At 38.0% G+C, this 22897-nt stretch overlaps 1 protein-coding gene across 1 annotated transcript; it reads right to left on the reverse strand.

Moving 5' to 3' along the window:
* Nucleotides 1–1655: 1655 nt before the first annotated feature.
* LOC143040400 (uncharacterized) lies at nucleotides 1656–18114 on the reverse strand. The gene is made up of 13 exons (XM_076211445.1): nucleotides 18065–18114; nucleotides 17074–17180; nucleotides 15420–15546; nucleotides 13613–13757; nucleotides 12083–12221; nucleotides 11197–11296; nucleotides 9443–9587; nucleotides 9189–9329; nucleotides 8147–8453; nucleotides 6628–6776; nucleotides 6103–6189; nucleotides 4746–5688; nucleotides 1656–2726 (listed from the first exon to the last, which is right to left on the reverse strand). The coding sequence occupies exons 2-13, from the start codon at nucleotides 17159–17161 to the stop codon at nucleotides 2515–2517; spliced, it is 2583 nt and encodes an 860-aa protein (XP_076067560.1). The 5' UTR covers nucleotides 17162–17180; nucleotides 18065–18114; the 3' UTR covers nucleotides 1656–2514.
* Between the last annotated feature and the right edge of the window lie 4783 nt (nucleotides 18115–22897).

Below are 22897 nucleotides of genomic sequence, written 5' to 3' on the forward strand. Positions count from 1 at the left end.
CTAGGCTTTTTCTATGTTGCACAAAAATAATTTTGATGTTAATCTAATCATGATGGCATCTGCAAAATGGCATCTTTGATTTTACTCATGATGGTATAAGTTTTATTGATGATTATAATCATCAATGAAACTTATACCTGGTGTGTCTGATATGATAATTACCAAATCAGATACTACAGCATGATGGCCAGGAGGTGGGCAGGAAATGGGGTGCCAAAGTAATACAGGTACTTCAAAATAAATGCAGGAGCTTTGTACTCATTTTTCCTTTGGTAAAATTATGATAATTAGATCATTCATATATACATACATACATATACCAATGTTTTTTTTCCCTCTTACAAGGGAAATAGTCAAAGTCAAAGGCACAAATCCACTCCCACCCATTTCATCCCCACATATTCCACTCCCATTCACCACCCCTCCCTCCCTCCCTCTTTTCTTGGCTCCTCCTGGATGATGGGTCATCTCTGCATCTTCCCCACTACCCTGGGTCAGAAGGAATGTAGCAAGGCCATTTCATTTAATCAGCAACTCCCCCCCTCCCAATTGTCCCATCATGCAGAAAAAAGTAGATGGGGAGAAATCCCTTTGGGCTTTGTCAAAATATCATTCACACATAACCACTCCCGAACCACCCCTATTTCCCATCCACTCCCTTCCATGCATCACATCATTATCCATACACAACCATTCTCCACTCACCTCTATCTTCTACCTTCCTTCCTTCCTCAACAGACATCCCGCTCTTTCTTAATGCCCCTTTTACCCCATCTATCCATCTCATCCTCTGTTGCCCCCTCCTGTTCACTTCATCCGCTTCTACCTTCCAAACTTCTTTTACTAATCTTTCTTCACTCATTCTTTCCATGTGTCCAAACCATCCCAATACTCTTTCATCAACCCTATCTCCCAGCTCCTTTTCCACCCTTGCTCACTTCCTCATTTCTCACTCTATCTAGCCTAGTAACCCCTACTATACTTCTCAGACATTTCATCTCAAACACATTTAAATTCTTCCTCTCTTATGTTCCATGTAAACTCATTAAATGTCATACATCTTCTACAAATATTAAAAATGAAAGAAAAAAATAAAATGGAAGAACTAAATGTTGCCGAGAAGACGGATCAGATCTTTATAAAGGAGTGACATCACCACAGGTAATGTGGTTTAGACCACCAAAGATTTAATCAATTACACTGCAATAAATCTGACTATTTTCCTTATAAAACTCACCTTTATAATAACATACTCAAACATGCTATACTGGTGGTGGTTAGCATCAGAGGCTACCAACACTTCAGACCCAAGTTTGTGCCTTGTTCAGAGCATGAGAGCTTCACAACAGTACAAGCTATTACTGTCACCCTTGAGCAAGGGATTGGGTGTATAGTGTAGGTAAATATTAGGTAAATCTGTCTATATATCAAGGGCTCTTTTCCCCCTTATATGGGAGGTAGCCAGCCGATGGGATGAACCCACTCCCACTCCCATCCACCACCCTTCCCCCCTCTCATCTTAGCTCCTTATGGATGAAGGGTCATCCCTGTCTCCTGCCCACCACCTGGGTCAGAAGCAATGCAGCAAGACAGAAAAAAGAGACAAAAAAAATTATGTTCAATAATTTGTATACAATTCTTTTTTCTTTGATTTAATACTTTATTTCCTTACTTTCAGTGATTAACAGTAGTTCACAGTTATAATAACTTTCTGTCTGTGTATAATCTACACTTCTATGTCCTATTAGGTCAATAAATAGGAGGCCACCATTCCATTGAGATTGAAGGCTATTCTGGGTAATCACCTCCCATACATACATACCTATACCAAAGGCTTTTTTCCCCCTTGTAAGAGAGGTAGCCAAAAAAACTCCCAACTCACCAAAAAAAACTCCCAATTCACCAAAAAAAACTACTGCAACTTAACTGTGTAGAATTTTTCACATGTAATAAAGCATATAACAACTGTCCTATTTTTTTCCCTAAATGATAAGCACAACTTATAAAAAAAAAAAAAAAAAAAAAAAAAAAAAAAAAAAAAAAAAAAAAAAAAAAAAAAAAAAAAAAAAAAAAAAAAAAAAAAAAAATTCCTCTTCTTTTAGTTTCCTTGAAAATCAAATACTATAGGCACCAGAGCTGGGCATGTTCCTAGGTGCATTCCACCTTAGTTCAGCCATGGTTAGCGCTCCCAAACTATTAAAGCTTAAGAGACAGGTTCATACCCAATTAAAAGTCCAGTAGGGCACATACTATACCAAAGAAAAATTTTGTAGGCCATATACTATACCGGCACCTATATTTCTTTAATAGTTTGGAAGCGCTAACCGCGGCCAAACTAAAGCGGAATTCACCAAGGAATGTGCACAGCTCTGATAGGCATAATGTTTGAAAAATTATGGGCTTTCTAAAAAAGACAGAACTTAGATCCAGTCTCCACATTTGATGTGTTGCTTGAGTATATAACACATGTTTGGAAAATTTTGGGCTTTCTTAAAAAAGAAAATTTTGGGCTTTCTAAAAAAGACAGAACTTGGATCGGGTCTCCTCACTTGATGTGTTGGTAGAATACATATCATCTCCTCCAAACAAAGAAAAGAATGGTTGAGAGGGTGCTGCATTTTCGCTTCCTGATAGGTTAAAAGAAAACTGGTTTCTTGGCTGACTTGTTTCTTGAGATGAACAACTTTCAAACAAAGAAAAGTTGACAGCATCTGACTTTGAAGTATCTATGAGTTGGAAGAAGAAAAATTAAAAGAAATGAAAAAAAAAATCAATGAATAATACATTAAAACATAAATATTATTATTTTTAGGTATTTGGAAATATAAGAAGAATAAAATTCAGTTTTCATATAATTACAATAATATTAAACTATCTATATGAGAAGGGATTTTCCCTTATGAGGTAGGAAACAAAGTGAAAGTCACACAAATATAAGGGCAAACTAGACACTGCGAGATACAAAGACGGGACACCACTGTTAGAGGCCGGTAGATGGAAGTATAGATGAAAGTAGAAAAGAAAGTAGATGGAGAGGTAGATGAAGAACGAATGCTAATCCAGGGTCAGTTGTTCTGAAAAACAACGGCCAACAGGCGATAAGGATAGCTGAGTCAGACTCACACCTTGTATATGTAACACAATGCGGAGTGTCGCCTGGTGGCTGCGATATTGTTTTGACTTGTAATTGTTAGCGTACAAGTCATTTTTGTTACGACATAATGCTTAGGTGGTGGTATCGTTTAGAAGAGTATAACAGCCTCTCTAATTGGAGAAAAAGGTAGAGGAAAAAAATTATTGGCACAGAAAGGAAAAGTCACACCCTTAAGGTGTAGCACTTGTTTGAGAAGTAAAAGACTATTGGATGAATGAAAGAGTGATGTCAGAATGAAGGTGGCTTGACGTAATGTAGAGAGTTCCGGGTGGGACTCTCGGGGTGTACTGATTGAGACCAAGAAGCATCTAAAAGCTACACCCTATTTTATTCACCCCTCAAGGAGAACCAGGCAAGGGGCCTTAAGAACTAACTTCAAGAACAAAGAGAAAGACCTCTGAGAAGACGGGGGTGACACCACGAGCATAGCTCCCCTTCCTGTAAGATATAACTAGGTACATACAACTCACTCCACTCCCATCCACCACCCTCGTTGCCTTCATATCTTAGCTCCTTATAGAGGAAGGGTCTTTCCTATCTCCTGCCCACTGCCCAGGTCAGAAGCAATGAAGCAAGACACAGCAAACTCACACATGGTGACCCATCCCTCCCTGTGCCATCATGCGGAATATAGAGAAGACAGGGAGAAATCCCTTTGGGCTGTGTCAAAATATCATCCATACACAACCATCCTCCACTCACCTCTATTCCCTGCTTTCTCCCTTACTTGATCAACAGAGATTCCTCTCTTGCTCAAAGCCCCATTCACCCCATCCATCCATCACATCCTTGGTCATCCACCTCTGTTTTCCACATCTCTTTTGCAAATCTTTCTTCATTCATTCTTTCCATGCATCCAAACCATCCCAATGATCTTTCATTAAACCTATATGCCTGCTCCTTTTCCACCCCTGCATTCCTCCTCACCTCCTCATTTCTCAGTGTCCAACCTTCTAAACTCTACTATATTTCTCAAGACATTTCATCTCAAACACATTTAAACTTCTCCCTTCTGCCTCTCTTAAATTCCAAGTCTCTGCCCCATACAGTATCGGAAGCACAATCACCCCTTCATGTAATCTTCTCTTGCATTTATTCCCAGATGTCTACTTCTAATGACACTTTTCAATCCCCCAAGACATTTACCCATCACTGGTCCCTCTGTTCTTGCATCTAATCTAACTACTGTACTTAGAATGAGTTCACCCATCCCTTGATTTTACAGATAAAAGGGGGGAACATCGGTATGATAAATATAATAAATCCAGTACATTTACTGCAATCAAATATCAGCCTTGTCAAAACACATGACAACAAGTTCTTGATATGCCACAATTGTATAATGGGGTGACTAAGAAATATATTCTGGGTAATTAAATTTTACCCACTGCTTCTGAAATCTGTTTAGACATTGGGACAATTATGAGAAAGGTGGAAGGGGGAAACATGAGAAATAAACTTAATAATCGGATCAAGACCCGTATTTCCCCCTTCCACCTTTCTCATAAATCTGTTAAACAGGGGTCTGTTCAATCAAGGGCTGTTTGTTTACTGTATGATCATACAATTAGAATACAAGTAAACTACGTACCTGATTCACCTGGAGAGGCAAATAGGTCGAGTACATTACCAACAGGATCCTGCTGCTTATCAAAGGAACCTCCGAAATTGAGACTGAAGTCAGGAGTTTGATTTCCTTCCACATTTCCCAGTTTGAAAGAAAAATCCGCTGCTGGGAAGGTTGATGGTGATGACACCACTTTGCAGCTGGAGTCTTTAAAGAGCGGACTTAAGTGGGTCGTTCCTTTAGCGGACTCTGATTGAGATGTCACAGGGCTCTGACATTTCTGTGAATGGATACTTGTTCCATGCTCTTGAACAATATCACTCCTTTTCACTTTTTCTAATGATGGAGTATGGAGCTCACCCTCTGAATTAAGAGACATTCTGGAACATGATGTCACTATGCTCTCTGGATTTATGGGTTTCTTAGAAAATGAAGATGCTCTACTCTCAGAATTAATGGATCTTTGAGAGTCTTTCATCTGGAGTGAATCTTGAGCCTTATTAAGAACATTATTTGTTTTTTCTAAATTGGTAGCACTATCAGATGTTGGGGGACACTGGCTGACTGGATCATCATTTCTATAGGAATGATTGGCAGTTTCTGATGAAGATGATTCACTGGATTGGGCGGACTTGTAATTCAAATCAGCATCCTGTGGCAATATATCATTCTCACACTCCATAACAGATGATGAATTAGTGAACTTGTCATTACTACTATTCAGTTCTAACTCCTGTGAGGACTGATCATGTACATTTCCAATATTTGTATTCAATGAACTGAAATTATTGGTATCCTGCAAATCACCCTTCCATACTTCCTGGTCCATATCAATATCCTGGGAATTATTTGGTGCCTTCTTTAAAATGGCTCCATCTGAAATATTTGGAAGACTTTTGTTTGCCTGTTCTATAGGCTCTGATGTATCAGCTGTACTTAAACATTGGTGGGAGTTTTGGCTCTCCATCTGCAAAGAGGCATAATATTACAACATATGAATATATCTTTTTTCTAATATAGAATGATCCATACAAAAATTTAAATAACTGTGGAATAATGTAAAATTTCTATAAGCTGAAACTACTCCACAAAACAGCTACATTTCAAAATAAAATTATTAACAATATTAGCAAGTGATTACCAGTACAACCATCCTCCACTGACCTCCTCTGCCTTCTCCCTTCTTTGCTCAACAGACATTCCCCTTCTTCCTCAAAGCCCCTTTCACCTCATCCAACCATCTCATCCTCAATTGTCCTCTCAAGTTCATTCTTTCACTCCTGCCTTCCACATCCTCTTTTGCTAATCTTTCTTCACCCTTTCTTTCCATGTGTTCAAACCATCCCAATAATCTTTCATCAGCTCCTTGCCATCAACATACCTTATGGTGAGATATTTCAGTGTGTTGCAACTCTTCAGCCTGAGAAACATTAAAACCTTGGGAGGGAATCAATTCTTGAGATTGAGACTAAAAAAGAGGTAGAAAAGGTTGAAGAAAAAGAGGAGGAAGTAGAAGAAAAAAACCCATTATTAATGATTTTATGATAATGTTAATAACAACTGCTGCAAGTTTCATTCACTGGAAACCCAACAGCCCCACAGTGGTTGGCACTGGTCATCCGACCTCCAATAGTTTTATTCTGGATGGAGTGTTGGATAAATCAGTGTCAGAATGTTGCTTATGTTTCACTAGTGTGGGACTTTAGTTGTCATAGTAGGAGGTGGAGAACAGTTACCAGTTGTCAACTGCAGATTTCCAGTCACCAAAACATTAGGCAACAATTTTTGTTACTACATGCATACATACATATACCAAAAGTGCCTTTGCCCTCTTTTTTCATAATACAAAATTTCACATATAAAATACATTACATGGAATATAACATCAAGGCATCTTATTACTTACTTGTTCATCTTCAGTTTCCATTTGATCCATTGTCTCTTCTTCCTGTATGGTTCCCATTAGAGAATTATTCTTGGCTTTTGGTTCTTTGGTTCCTTGTGCTGATGTAACATCAAAAGTCTGTTCTGCAGTTTGCACTTTTGGCAGATTTCCTAAATATTCAACCAAAATATTTTTAAATTGAGGATTTGTTATTCAATCATTACCTAATGATTACATATACAATTGATTTCATAGGCAGGAGAATGAACGTAATTCAGGAGAATATTAATACAAGAGTTAGAATGAGAACAGAATTCTTGGGAAAGTATGTGGTTTTTAGAGAAGGTCTATGTCTGAGGACAGGATGAGGATTGGGCTCCTGAGTTAAAACAAAGCTCTATATTGAGTGAAGATTGACAACCCTATTCATACTTGAGCTATTGCTTACCAAATTCCTTTATGTCTAAATGGAAATTTTGGTACAAAAGTTCTCTTCTTTACAGCATTATACAAAAATAGAGTATTCCCCCATACACTGTACTAGGTTATTGGCTGGATAATTACACCCAATAATTTAAGGACTTTAAGAGGTATGACTATGGTCAAGTAACAAAGACTTTTTCTCATATTTGGAGATAAATCTCCATTTATGGAGTAATTCTGAGGCACTTTTTAACTTTTACTATCCACTGTTTCTGCTGTTCTTCTTCAATCTCTCTGGAGTAATTCTGAGGCACTTTTTAACTTTTACCATCCACTGTTTCTACTGTTATCTCTCTTGTCAACACTCCAAGGGCACCACCACCTCTTCATTTCTCAAATTCCTGTGGTGCTGGGGATGATATGAATGCTCTCACCATGTCTACTGTAAAAGGCGACTAAATGGATGTGGTATGACATCAGGGATCCCCTTTTAGTATTTTCTTCCCACTAGTGACTTCTCTCCCTCTTCTATTTTTTCCTCATGAGGGGATGGAGAGGGGGGTTGCCGATTAAGCAAAAAGGCCTTGCTGTGGATGTACTGTGTCTTGCTGCACTGCATTTGACCCAGGGCAGTTGGTGGATGCAGGGATGACCTGTCATCCATGAGGAGCTGAGATGGGAGGGGGGGAAAGGGTGGTGGATGGGTGTGGAATGGGTGGGAATGAAATGGTTGGTAGCAAGTATATACCTTTTGACTCTGGCTACCTTCTTGGTAAGGAGGGGAAAATACTTTGGTATATAGATAAATGAGGCCCCGCATGGAGAAGTGTCTCATGGGACACAATGGCCGGTTTTGAGTTACGCACATATAACACTATTTTGGCCCTTCTACTTCAATCCGAGCATGTCGGAAAGGACAAAACGTGACCTGCAATAAGGTCGAAACGCTCCTAAAACAAAGTGGTAAAACCTCACGCTCGCTCGGCCAGCACAAAATAGTGTTATATGCGCGTAACTCAAAACCGGCCATTGTGTCGCATGGGACACTTCTCCATGCGGAGCCTCAAATAGAAAATAACTCATGCTATATAAAACCATACAGAAATTCGTGCCATACCTGTGTCATCTTCTTTCTCACATACATTGACACAACTAGTTTCTTTTCTGCTGTTCTTTCCATATACATTCATTGGCGAGGAAAGAGACTGTGGTTTGGTAAAGTTTCTTGATAAAGAATGCCAAGACCTGGGAATAACTGGGGAATTGCTGCGTGGCTCATGGGTTATTGGTCTCGGAGAATACATGGGAGACTTGAAGCCTCTTGCTAGAGGACTGGACCTTCCTGGTGTTGACTTGAAGTGACTCAGTGGTCTAGTAGCACCTTGAAGAGTTTTATTCTGTGAAGAACTTCCCTTCATGCAAAGCTGGAAGAATAAAAATATTCCAAAAAACATAAGTATTATCATTTATCTGTACCCCCAATACACTACCTATATAACAAAGACTTCTTCCCCCTTATACATTTAATATCAATATATATATATATATATATATATATATACATATACATATATATATATATATATATATATATACACACACATACATACATATATATACCAAAGGCTTTTTCCCCCTAAATGGGGGGTAGCCACAAAGAAAAAGGCATAGACACCACTCCCACCCATTCCATTTCCTATATATTCCACTCCCCTCCACCCTCCTCCCTCCCTCTTATCTTGGCTTTTATACTAATGGCTTTTTCCCCCTTTCAAGGGAGATAGCCAAAAAAAACAAAGGCATAAAAACCACTCCCACCCATTCCATCCCCACATAATCCACTCCCATTCACCCCCTTTCCTCCCTCTTATCTTTGCTCCTCCTGGATGATGGGTCATCCCTGCATCTTGCCCATTGCCCTGGGTCATAAGGAATGTAGCAAGACACAGCACATCCACAGCAAGGCTGCTTCATTAAACCAGTGACCCACCCCTCCATCGCCTCATGCAGAAAAAAGATACATACATATACCAAAGGCTTTTTCCCCATTACAAGGTAGCCAAAAAACAAAGGCATAAAAACCATTCTACAGAAAACCACAGAAAAAGATATACTAATACTAAAATAACTGTTGACTAAAATATAAATAAATAATTTACTTGAAATCTATTGAAATTGAATTTCCCTGGCTTCTCTGTTTTTTTTGTTGGAGCTTCAGAACACTGTGTTGTTGGAATTGTAGAAGTTGGTGAAGTAGGAGCACTGCATATTACGTTCCTTGCAAACGCTGTCGAGTATTTCTGCAATGACATCACACTGAAGGAGTGACATAATTCATTCCCTCCAGTTCCTTTCATTCGTCTACATCAATATGTGACAAAATCAATCAAGGAAAACTGTCAACCTGACATACCATGATACTGCTACTTCTCCATGCAACTTTGCTCTGCTTTGCACTCGTCTCATTTGACAGAGCTTTGGTTGTTTTCGACATTTCTTGTTCTCTCAATGCTTTGTTAATTTTTTCCTTCAGCTCCTCCAAACATTTTTTGGCAGACCTAGGGATCATGAGGATTAGGATTCGGATTTGGATTAGGAGGAGGAGGAGAAGATGATGAAGAAGAAGAGAGATAGAAGGACAGAAAGGGGGGAGGTGAGAGAGGTGGGAAAAGTGAATGAGTGAGAGAGAGAGAGAGAGAGAGAGAGAGAGAGAGAGAAATAGAGAAAGAGAGAAAAGAAAGAGAGACAGAGAGTGAGAAAGAGAGAGAGACAGGGAGAGAGAGAAGCTCAGGATTACAATTATCAACTCATTTGTGCAATTCACGTTAATTTACAGTACATACATATACATACATACCTATACCAAAGGCTTTTTCCCCCTTACAAGAGAGGTAGCCACATATATATACCAAAGGTTTTTTCCCCTTTACAAGGGAGGCAGCCAAAAAAAAAAAAAAAAAGTAAGACACCCAATAAATTGTTCTACTTTCCCCAGCTAACCAATCAACTGCTCCCTCGAGTTTCACTGCTCAAAAACCTGCAGCCCCACAACCTGTGACAAACCATTAGTCCCTCCCATAGGCCTCCCTGGAAGGATATTTTGGACTGATGTCTGCACTGTACTAGCATGGGACTGTTTCTATCTTACTGGCTGTCAGCTCTCCTTGTGTTTAAAGGAGGAAGAAATGCAAAATTGATAAAGAGAAATCTTGTGGCCAGTCCAAAGTGTCTGCACCTTGAAGGTGTACCTCCAAAAGAAAGTGAGGAAGTTGATGAAGTTTGAAGACGGATGGCGAAGAAATGACTCTTTCTGATGTCCTTCTCACAGAGGCACCTACTGCAAGTACCCAACTTCTCAAATAAGGCAGTCTATCCATCACCAGAACCAATATAAACATAATTAAATGTATGTATACATGTGAAGTTAAACATATGGGTTAAGGCATTTTAACATGAATGTTACTTAGGGAATGTGAAAGAGATGAATAAAGTAAACAGGCAGCAGTCATAGTACATACATACATATACCAATGCCTTTCTCTTCCTTTCAAGGGAGGTAGCCAAAAAATAAAAGGCATAAAATCCACTACCACCCATTCCATCCCCACATACTCAACTCCCAATCACCACCCTCTCTCCCTGTTACCTTGGCTCCTCCTGGATGATGGGTTATCCCTGCATCTTGCCCACAGCCCTGGGTCTGAGGCAATGTAGCAAGACACAGTACATCCACAGCAAGGCCACTTCATTTAATCACCGACCCCCTATCTTTATCCCCTCAAGAAAAATACCACCCCTCATATAAAAGGGATTAACTATGATAGATTAGTAAATGAGATGCTATGGAAATTGCCATCCAGTGCCAATGGGGTTAACTACAACAATTACTTCACTACTGAAAGAGCGCCAGGAAAATAAACAGTACAGAACCTGAAAACAGACTGAATAACAGGAAAACTGCAATGTAATACAAATGGAATTCACAATGCAAATTAAAATCGGCTTTTAAAAAGATAATGAAAATTAAGTGTCCCATATTGAAAGGGATATGTAATACCTATCAAAGACAACCCTCCAAGCATTGTACACATACATTTGTGATTTTCTTAAAAATATATATATATATATATATATATATATATATATATATATATATATCATACTCACTTTTTCTTACTCTGCATTTCCTCCAATTTTTTTTCTTCCTTTCTAACTGTCAAAATACCTGAAGCCATTTCCACAATCAACTTATTCACATGGTATTTCTCTAAAGAATAAAAGAAAAAAAATATATATATATATATACTCAAATAGTGGTAAAATACATACAGTAACTCAGGCAACCAACCTAACCTAACCTAATGCAACATAACCTAACATAAGCTAACCATAACCATACCTGAAGGATCATCACCCTAGGACAGCCCACCTGAAGAATTGTCCCCCTATCAACATTTGTGGTGACAATTCTTTAGGTCCCTAACATTTTCCTGCCATCACCAACTATCACCCACAACCTATAACCCCTCATCCTCTGTCCCTTTTTTACCCTACCAGCCACCACCCACTCGCCACTCCAATAACTCCAGCAGTATTGCATCTGTGATGTAATTTCTATCTTTATTCCTGGTTATAGATTCTAACAGGCAGGGTCTAACTGCCCTAGATGCAACAATTACACAGAGGACACAGACTATCTCATATTACAATGTTCCACGTTAACAATCCTGGGACAACAATACAATCTTCTTTGAGTAACTTCTGGACTTACTGTTTTTTTTTGTTCTGTTCTATTTTTTCTTCTTTTCTTTTTCTATAAGACACCTGGGGCAAGGCATTGACTGATTTATCTAGAGCCCAAAAACCAGACACCCCTAACTGCACCCAAAACTCCGCAGATGGAGGAAAGTATGCTGATCTTTGGAGACATGCATTAAGATGATCCAATCTGACATCTGTACTTCAGGAGCAACAAATTACAATACTATCCCATCAATTTGATAAGCTATTCATGTGAAAAGAAATAATTGCATAAAATATCAGGTGAAGTTACTCTCTTGTTGTTTAGTGAAGATATCTTTTCTTCTCTCCCTCATGATGCCTTCCAGTCTTTCTATGTCACTTTTCATTTTTTTCACTTCTTTAGCTTTTTCTAAAACAGCAGGATCAACAAGATGATCACCTAACTCCACCTGAAAGAAAAAGAAGATATATGCAAACAAATAATGCATATGGTAATACAAATAAAATTTAACTTTATTCTTATATTACATCAGTATGGGACCACTTCAGTACGAGTCAAATTCTCATGAGCAGCATTGACTGCCATATGTACAATGCATCACACTACTCACATTATAAAATATAAAGTCACTGCTGTATTGTTCTCTTTTAATCTGAGTAATAATAAACACAGAAAATATGATCAAACCAGGTCACAGAATCTGGGGTAACTCATGTACAACTACAAAAAATATATATATAATCAAGATGCTGACACCGGCACCCTCGTGTATCCACTCACACCTCATGATGCCAACATAGGCATCATAGTACCAAAGTGGCTGAGGTGGTCTTGCAAGATGGATGTTGAAGATAATCATTCCTCCACTACCTGTTTGTTTTCAAATCCCATCAACTTCCTCATCTTTCTCTGGAGGTGTAGTCCCGGAGGGACCAGCACTCAAGTCAAACGCAAATTTTTTTTCTACCAACTTGAACTATCTTTTCTCCAACTTTCACATTTTCACATAAGAAGAGCTGATATAACTGATGACTGCTTTCATCCTCTTTTACTCTTCTTATCTTTTCTCTAACTTTCACAGAAGAAGAGCTGATATACCTGATGACTGCTTCCCACCTCTTTTACTCTCCTTCCTTCTTTTCCTCCTCCTAGCTATTGACGTAGATAAAAACACACTAATACAACATAAACAATTCAATATCTATTTCCAGAGATATTTGTGGGAGACCTCAGGGACTACTGCTACTGTGGGTCAATGGGTTGCAAGTCAATGAAAAACAAGGCAATAAAATAAGTGCTGCTGCTTCACTGACTGAAAATCTCCAGCCCCACATTAGTTGACAAGACTTCTTGAGAGTTCTTACAAATCTCTCTGGATAGAAACTTTAGACAAGTGAGTCTGTTTGTCTAGCTACGAAGAGGAGGAAGAGGAGGAAGAAGAGGAGGAGGAGGAGGAGGAGGAGGAGGAGGAGGAGGAGGAGGAGGAGGAAAGGGAATATTGATGAAGAGTTCTTGACCTGGCCCTGACAATAAGTGCCAGATCCCAGGGCAGTACATCCAGACAGAAGTATTTACCTAACTGTAGTATATAGAAAGGTGCAATGCTTATGGAGTCCTATTTCTTACTCTCCAGTTATTATACCTAGCTACAAATTCACATCAGGGTGATGATGGGTTCTGAAGATGAATAGTAGGGAGACGATTCTCTCTGATGTCTATCTTGCAAGACCATCCCTTACCAGTAGTCATCATTGGAAAGAGAAGAAAAAAATAAAAAATAAAAAATAAAAAATAAATAAATAAATAAATAAAAAAAAATCTATCCTACTACAACCTTACCAGTAAGGTATTATAATAATTCTGTTTCTCTTCTACTGTTTTCTTCATTTGAATTTCAAGGTTATTAAGTTTTTGTTGTTCTGAAGTCCACTTCATTTCTTCATCCATTAAATGCTTCAAAGTTACATGGCTAACCCCTTGGAATCTGTTGACGCCAACAAAACTCAAAATAAAAACTATGCTAAGATGAAATTTGTATAGTGCACCATGTCAACCACAGTAATTAATACAAAATAAGATTAAATTACATACATGAATACACTAAAGGCCTTTTCCTTGTTATAAGGCATTGACTCAATCCAAAGACATATACAGTATCTACTTTATACATAAATACATATACCAAAGGCTCTTTTCCCAGGGAGGTAGCCAAAGTCAAAAGGCATAAGTCCACTCCCACCCATTCCACTCCCATCCACCACCCCTCTCTCCCTCTCATCTTGGCTCCTCATGGATGATGGGTCATTCCAGCATCTCAACCATCACCCTGAGCCAGAAACAATGCAGCAAGACACAGCACATCCACAGCAAGGCACCTTCATTCAATTGGCAATACCCCCTTTCCATCCCCTCATGAAGAAACATTGAAGACAAGGAGAAATCCCTTTCATGTGTCAAAATATCATTCTACTTCATGCAAAATTAAAATCTATTTAATGTCCCTCCAATCTCAGCACTTCATTGATGAAGGATTACTCCTGTCCTGTGCCACACTTTTCAAGTCAAGGGCAACGCAGCAAGGCATAGCACAACCGGGCCCAACAGCCAAAGCTGGTTTACCTTGACCTTTCCATCATATGACAACTCTTCTCCTAAATCCACTTAAAATAATCTACAAATGAGAAAGGAACATCCCTTCTACCTACATCATCCTTTCCTTCAGACACATTTTCATTTCCTCATTTCCTTCATTTCCTCCACTCACCTCATTCTTCATCTTCTTCTTACCTTTCTCTCTTTGTCCACTTTTGCTTTCCCCACTTTTTCTAGTCTTTCCTCTTTCATTTTTCCCATAAGATTAAACAATTTCAGCGCACTCTGATCTACACTATCTGACAGCTCTCTTTCCAACCCCATTTCTCTGACTCACCTTCAGATTTCTCACTCTATCCATTCTTGCAACACTTCCCATATTTCTCAGATACCCATTACTGATCTCTCACTACAAGTAATCTATATACCAAGGGCCTTTTCCCCCATATAAGGGGGTAGCCAAGTCAGAGGCACAATTGAGAATTTTAATAACATCTATGATAAAAAGTGATTTGACCCATTCTTTCTATTTTCCATATGAGGGGATGGAGGGGGGGGAGAAGTGTCAATTAAGTAAAGCAGCCTTGCTGTGGGTGTACTGTGTCTTGCCGCAATACTTCTGACCCAGGCGGCAGGAGACAGGGATGACCCTTCATCCACGAGAAGCTGAGAGGGTAACAAGGGTGGTGGATGGGAGTGGAATGGATGGGAGTGGATTGGGTGGGAGTGGGTGCATGCCTCTAATTTGGCTACCTCCCATATATGGGACAAGAAGCCCTTAGTATATAGATAGATGATAAAAAGACTGAAGTAAACTTATTAAAGGGAACTTCATTTTATCCATGATATTACAAGTCAAAATCTTATACCAGTCATACAAGTCTTATCACTAAATCTAGCCATGCACAATTTTGCTTCAAGGTTTGACTTATAGACAGTAATAATTAATCCTCTGTGGCAAGGGTACAACCACCCAGGTCTGGGATATTATGGGTCCACGTATGCAAAACATCTCTGTAAACTATAAATTTATATCAAACACAAAATTCCTTACCCTTCATATGACTTTTTGTGATCTTCCACACGAATCTGAGTTTTCTCTACCAGCTCTTTCTGATGTTTGACTTCCACCTCCAATTTTTCTTTATTTTTATTCTCTGCCTCTATAACTTCCTCTAGCCCTGAAAAAAGACGGTATGCGTTATTCTTAGCAATTGCACAACACAGTTACTTCTGTAGCAAAATGCAGAATACATAAGGAGTGAAGGACAATACATTATATAAAGAGGAAAATAATAATAATGATTTGGCTTAACATTGCAAACTCCCCCTTTCAGAGGAGGCTTGGAGGGTGTCTCCTTACAGAAGAGTTGGTGAAGAAGGGAATTTAATGTATTCTTTCCTTCCTATGAACTTACTTGCTAGCCAGGATTCAAACTGCCTCAATCCTCAACCTCTGCCATAATTAGAGACACTCTAACCTACTCTGCCTGTGAGCATCCTAATAATAACAATGATATTGGTAAATAAACATGGTTTGGACACATGGAAAGAATAGGTTAAGATAGATTAGTAAATGAAGTGTTGAAGGCAGAGGTGGATGGAGTGAGCAGGAAGGGGCAACCAAGGATGAGATGGATGGATGGGGTAAAAGGGGCATTGAGAAAGAGGTGGTGATGTCTGTTGAGGAAGGAATGGAGAAGACAGAAGACAGGGGTGAGTGGAGAATGGTTGTGTATGGATGATGCTGTGATACATGGAAGGGAGTGGGTGGAGGATGGGGGGTTAGGGAGTGGTTCTGTGTGAATGATATTTTGACGCGGCCAGAAGGGATTTCTCCCAGTCTTCTCTTTTTCTGCATGAGGGGATGGAGAGGGGTTCACCAATTAAATGAAGCAGCCTTGCTATGGATGTGCTGTGTCTTGTTGTATTACTTCTGACCCACGGCAATGGGCAAGACGCATAGATGACCCATCATCCAGGAGGAGCCACGAAAGAGGGAGGGAGAGAGAAGTGGTGAATGGGAGTGGAGTGAATGGGGGATGAAATGGGTAGGAGCAGAATTATGCCTTTTGACTTTGGTTGCCTCCCTTGTAGGGGAAAAAAGCCTTTGGTATATGTATGTAAATAAACATTAATGGGGTGCACATTTTTGGTTGTTAATTCTGATGTCACTGAGAAACTGCACATGCAAGATGTTTACAAGCTGATGAGTGAGCATGGGTAAGCAACTGGGAATGCGGAGTGAATACATGAACTGAAAGAATGAAGTCCTGGTCAGGTAGCAATAAAAATTAGCATCATGTTCATCAAATAATTGCCCAGTCTACAAAAGGTGGCTTAAATGAATTACCATAAAGGCAAATGAGTGTGGTGGAAGTGTGCACAGTGAGATAATGTAAGTAGAATATCAAGGAGATGCTCCAATGGACATTGCCAGTGACAGAAAGACTGACAGTGAAAGGGCGACTTTGGAGTAAAGTCCAATACCAAATTATATCTTTCGGTTAGTTTAGTTATTTGTACGGTATGGTGTCCTATGCCGTGGCTCTAGTTCAGAACCAATTGACTGTACAATGGGGAACTTGACAGTAGTATGTTATAGCCATGATGAGGGAAGAAAAGAAAGCAGACTACTACCAGAATTACACATCTATCTAAGACTGACATAACCATGGCACAATCTCCAAAGCATCAAATATACTTACTCTGACAGTACTGCATCAGCTCAGTAATGTTCCTGCCTATTTGCGTCGCAAGGTCAGACGCGTTGTCCAATTCCTTGAATTCCATCATGATGTTCTGCCGGCTGCTTCTGTGATAAATAATAACCATTGAGTCATCTATCAACAGAATTTAGTATGTACCAATAGCTTTCTTCCTTTTCTAATTCGGGTGGTTGGGTCTTTGCTGTAGGACCATCTGTTAAGATGAAAAGAGCCTGAAGAAGATTGGGTCAAAGCATTAACCACTTCAAAAGATCCACCCATCCATCCCATTTCAGAAACTATGCCACAGACTAGGTCAAATACATTATACAGCATGGCATCTTGGGCTACTGACTACATAGTTCTATGCAATCAATACCTTAGGTACTTCAGAGATGCCACCACATACCAGAACAATAATTTTTTCTCTTTTCTTTTTTATGTTTAGAGACTATCAAATGCAAGACAAGTTTATGAATCAAACTCCTACTTCATTACTAGTTTACTTCTCAGGTAAATAATAGTGTTAGAAACGACATTATGATTATCTGCATAAGACAGGAATTAATCAAAAGGATGTTTCTATTCCAGTATGATTATCATGCACACACATTTTTATTTTATTTGTATTTGAAATATCTATTTATATATGGAATTTTTACATAAGGTTGAATTAGGTTAGGTTATATTAAGTTAGGAATTATTGGACAATGCAATTTTCATGTTAAATATTCGTGTTTGCATAATTCTGGAAAATTACCACAGGGATTAACACCCGTGACTATGCTATTTTATAATTTTTAATAATTGAACTGTATAATATTAAATAGGGTTGATTATTTTGGCTGAATACCATTCAAATTAGATTTAGTCATCTAAGAGGGTAACCTAGTCTGCAAACTGGTAATGAAAATGACCAAATGATGTGTGATGTGATAAACTCAAAAGCAAAAGCAAATATTTCATCATGTAAGGAGCCCCACTTACTGACCTAATCGTAAGAACAAAATAATCTCGTCCTAGCCTCAGGAGAAAAGTGCAAGGCTGAGACACTGTTAAAAATAAATATGCATTTCTTAAACAAATTCCTTAGGAAATTCCTTTGAAGATAATTCTACCTAAATACTCTAAATATTTACTTTGTTGCCAATAATTATAATAACTGAGATCGTGTGAATTAAATATCCTTTAGCCATTTTAACTGATATGAAAGACAAAGTGCATTTCTCAATTCATAAAATAGCAAAATCCTAAACCATATTGATATTAATATATTTAACCTATTCCAATTAAAAATGTAGGAGCGAATAATTACATATTGTTGATATTCCTTCTCGAAAATACTATGAGATATAATTCTGTAAAATCACATGGTCTCAAGGCGTTCACAACAATCCAACAATATATACATCACAATAAATATTGTATCAACAGCACGTGTCGAATACGCACTCCTACTTCGATAATATGTGAAAATCTGTGTACAACAAAAAATCTTATAGTAAATTAAAATATCCACTTTTTCATTGCATTGGGGTCTTTAATTGATTGATTAAATCGCGTAACGAGAATCAGAAGCAATATTCAAGTTGTTACAACAGGATTCAGTCCACAGCCACAGAAGACTTTTCCATCGTAAAACTAGTAAGGCTCAACAGCTAGAACAAACGCATGTCAAAAGGTCACAATATTTTAACAGAGAATATATATCAGTTACCAATGAAATGTTCTAAACAAATAAAGGATTACAAAGAAGGAGCATGCCGACAGGAGACCTTTTGGTCCACAACTAGGTCGGATGCGAAAAAGTATAATAACGATGAATAGATTAATGATATATTATAACAGCACAAATAATAATAAAGAAAATAGATAAATGCATAGGTATAGTTAAATAATAAACAAATAGGGAAATAGTAAATGATAGTAAATTGAGATAAATAATAATAAATTAAAATCAAGCAGATAGTAATAAACACACAAATAATAACAAACAAGCAAATAATATAAAATAAATGGCAGGCATTACAGCATCTTGCTTAGGTGTTTATCTAAACAAATCTCAAAGCTTCGAACTGAACTACATTGCACTGCCTCTGCAGGAAGTTTATTCCATTCATTAACTACACGGTTGGCGAAGTTGTTTCTACCCACCTCCAAATTAAATTTATTTCCTGACAGTTTGAGATCATTATTTCTTGTCGGATTCTTTAATTAGTGTGAAAACACGTTACGTAACAATGTGACAATGTAATTATTCAGATATTCCTACACTTTCCAAAATATACTCTAAAATTATATAAGTAGAAGTTCACATTCCAGTATAGACTAACACTGTATACAACTGCCGCACTGACTAAAAATCAGAGCTGGGCAGTCCGTTAATTCGTTGATCGTTATTTAATTAAGTTAAATATTTTATCAACGGATTAACTGTTAAGCTATCTTTGAAAAACATTAACACACAACTCCCGTTAATTAATAGTCCGTTAATTTCATGTATAAACTTTCCCCTATTTTCAGATTTTTTGTACAGTTTCATATGAGAATATACTATAACTGAACAAAATAAAGATGTGTTATCTTGTAATGAAAAAAAAATGCTTCTGAAAATGATTAAACGAGAAGGGTGTAAAGATTTATCTGTATGAGCACATGCCACATTTCCTTCTCCCTGACATAAGTTCAACAAAAGTATATATCAGATATACTAGCGAATTTCTCAAAAAAGTATATGTACAGTAGTAGGTCTGACGTATGGTAGCTAAGCTAAGAGTTTCCCCGACTGCATATGCTTGTTTTATTGCGGATCGCGTTCTGTTTCAAGTACCTTCGCCTTCTAGAGGGGTTTCCTGTGACTGAATAAGAGTTACCTATAAGGAGTCAGATTTAAAGTTCCATATACATACCGGTATCAACTCTTGTTTTTTTTTCCTGCGTGTAGTGAAGCAATCTTATTCATTTCCGTGATAAGAAATATATGAAGTGGCATTAGTTGTAACTCTATTTCGATTATAGTAACACTCCTATCAGTTATCAGTTGAATGTTCGTTTGTATGAAAATGACTTCGGTTATAGTATCTTATCTTTCAAATCCCCAAATATCAAATTATCTTTCTGTCATATGCAATAACGCTGAATGATGAACTAAAAGAATGTTAGACATAGGCTACTGTTAAAATGTTCTTAGTGAAGTCTCAATTTTTGTAAACGAAGTCAATGTTCGAGTTATTCAAATGGAGGTTGGAGGAATGTGTGATAACACTTTCACACTAACTGGCTACGAAGCCAGTTGTCAGATAGTCTTTATGGCAGTATATAGCTATTTAGCTGTCATGAATCCTGGATAGCGCACATATCAAGAACCTATATTCAAATAATATTGATGTAGTATTTTTTAAAGAAAGCTGTGCACTACTAATTGAGCTTGTGATTCACCATGCCCTTGGATCACGTGTATGTGTGTGTGGAAGGGGAGCTATCCTCGTAGTGCCCCGTCTTTGTATCGCAGCGTCTAGTTTGCTCTTAAATTCGTGTATGGTTTTTGCACACACTATTGTTTCGTCCAGTTTGTTCCAAGTGTCCACCACTCTGTGTGGGAAGCTGTTTTGGTGAATGTGTGTTGTGTTTACCTTACTGATGTATACAGGAAAATAGCAACGCTCGTCCCGTCTCCTATTCTCTCAATTTATCATACATAACCTCAAATTCGTGTACAGTTTCAACTTATATACATTCATTAGTGTGTGTAATCTCCACCTCTTCATTACTATGAATGTTATCATTAATGGTTTGTCACTCATCTTTATCATCATTGTTGTTGGAGTTGTTATCACAAGAGTCACTGAGGTGTTGCAATTTGTGATAATTCCTCGTCAATTGGCCTGATATGTGGTTCCGCAAGCAGAGGCAAGAGCAGTGTCGTTGCAGAGGTTTGGTAATGTCCGGAGCCAACTCCTCGATTGTATGCGCCCAGAGACCCAAATATGAGTCCTAGCACTGAGAAATATTATTGGAAAGGAAAATATGTTGGATATGAAAATACATATGAAAGATAAATATAAATAAACGAGATTTATTTAGTTCTTTCGCCCCCCCCCCCTCCCAAATGATTTGATTGGATCCCACTCCCAATTTGAATACCCGGGAACACCTCCCTGTCGCCCCCCCCACACACACACACATTCTGCACGCCACCGCGCAAGATAGCCAATACAGTTATTGAGACAACGTTTCTGTCTTATACAGGATCCTCACATGGAGGGGGTAGGGGGGGCAGGGAGTGCATATGCCTTGGGGCAGCTCACAAGGCTGACAAAATAACTATAAAAAATGTCAAAGGAGCCCTGAATATTTTACCGTAATATACGAAATTTACGTTAGAACCAACAGAATATGGAATATTTTTTATTTATCCTTTCTGTAATAGGAACAGACATATAAATAAACAGAATAAAACCTGTTTGATTATTTCGCAAGCCAATAGTTATTAAAACAGACTGTGAGGAATGGTAGAGGACATGTAAGGGCTCTGATCTTAAATTAAAATTTAATATATGTATTTGTATCAATAAGGCATTTATTAAAATAAATAATAAAAAGGTGACTATTGGAGGATCTTATACAATTTTTATGAGTGTTGTGATTGTCGATAATTTACTATCTTCCGTTATCAGCGTCTTGTCAATTGTTCATATTTGTTCGATGACTAAGACTACAATGAGAATAAGTTTTGGTACATTTGGTGTCACTGATTTTAATATACAAATATACTTGTTACACTACATACCTACATCCTTGTCTCATCAAATAAAATTATAACTTAGTTGTCCTGAATAATCTATTTGCCTCACGCCTTAAGCCAGCTTCACACAGGAATATTTGTCTCTGCGTGGATCCAAATTATTGCACAATATCGTCACTCGAGCGAAGGATTTCACACACACCATGACAGACACTAATGTTGGAATTGCGAAAGTCTCTGAGTATTTTTCATTATATCTTTTGAACAAGACCTTATATGCGTCGTTTTTCTTTTGTCTGCCACTGCAGTCTTTACTCTTACCCTGTTACAGTGTGTGCCATACAGTAGTGTCACGCACATTCTGTGAATCTACACATTTTACGAATATTCATAAAATGTGCAGCACCAACAATTAATTCATAATTGGGTACACACATATGTAATTAATACATTAGACATGTACACATTATGAACACTCATAAAATGTGCAGCACCAACAATCAATTCATAATTGACACATAGGTAACGATTCCATTAGACATGCACAATGAAGATTCGTAAGATGTGCAATGTTTTAGTCTGCACACATAATGAACATTAGGTAATATCTATCATAATTGTTGAGAAGTAATAGGAATATTTATAATATTTTTGCATACATAATGATTAATACAAAAATCAATAAAAACAAATCTAACGTAATTTTCAGTGGCAAATGTCGCTCATCATTAATGATAGACATATCAACAAAATGAGAGCAGGAAGCATACTGCCTGACGATACCCTCACACCAATAGTGTTGCCGTATTGTGCAATACAATATCAAACTCTTTTTTATGTATTCACTACCATTCCTACACCGTCAACAATATTAAACAATACGGAATATTGCACGATAACATTGATCGTGTGGGGCCCATTTAAGTATACTTTTATTTGTATCCATACAACTTAATACCAAATTAATTATTTCAAATCACTTGGCTCACGTTGGAAGTTTTCTTCTCTTGAGTAGGGTGGCCAGACGTCCTTTTGAGCACTTTGTTCTCCATCCTTCGCAACCTCACGCCGGGCGTGTAT

Source organism: Oratosquilla oratoria, chromosome 28 (genome assembly GCF_046742065.1).
Source record: "Oratosquilla oratoria isolate Oo_2021 chromosome 28, ASM4674206v1, whole genome shotgun sequence".
Classification (NCBI taxonomy): Eukaryota; Metazoa; Arthropoda; class Malacostraca; order Stomatopoda; family Squillidae; genus Oratosquilla; species Oratosquilla oratoria.

Excerpts from the sequence above, each read along its gene's own strand:
- LOC143040400 (XM_076211445.1), bottom strand. The coding sequence starts at position 17,161 with ATGATGGAATTCAAGGAATTGGACAACGCGTCTGACCTTGCGACGCAA. Across the intron at positions 13,758-15,419 it reads CACAAAAAGTCATATGAAGG|ATTCCAAGGGGTTAGCCATG; the intron begins GTAAGGAATTTT and ends TGGCGTCAACAG. Across the intron at positions 11,297-12,082 it reads CTTCACTAAACAACAAGAGA|AGAAATACCATGTGAATAAG; the intron begins GTAACTTCACCT and ends TTTATTCTTTAG.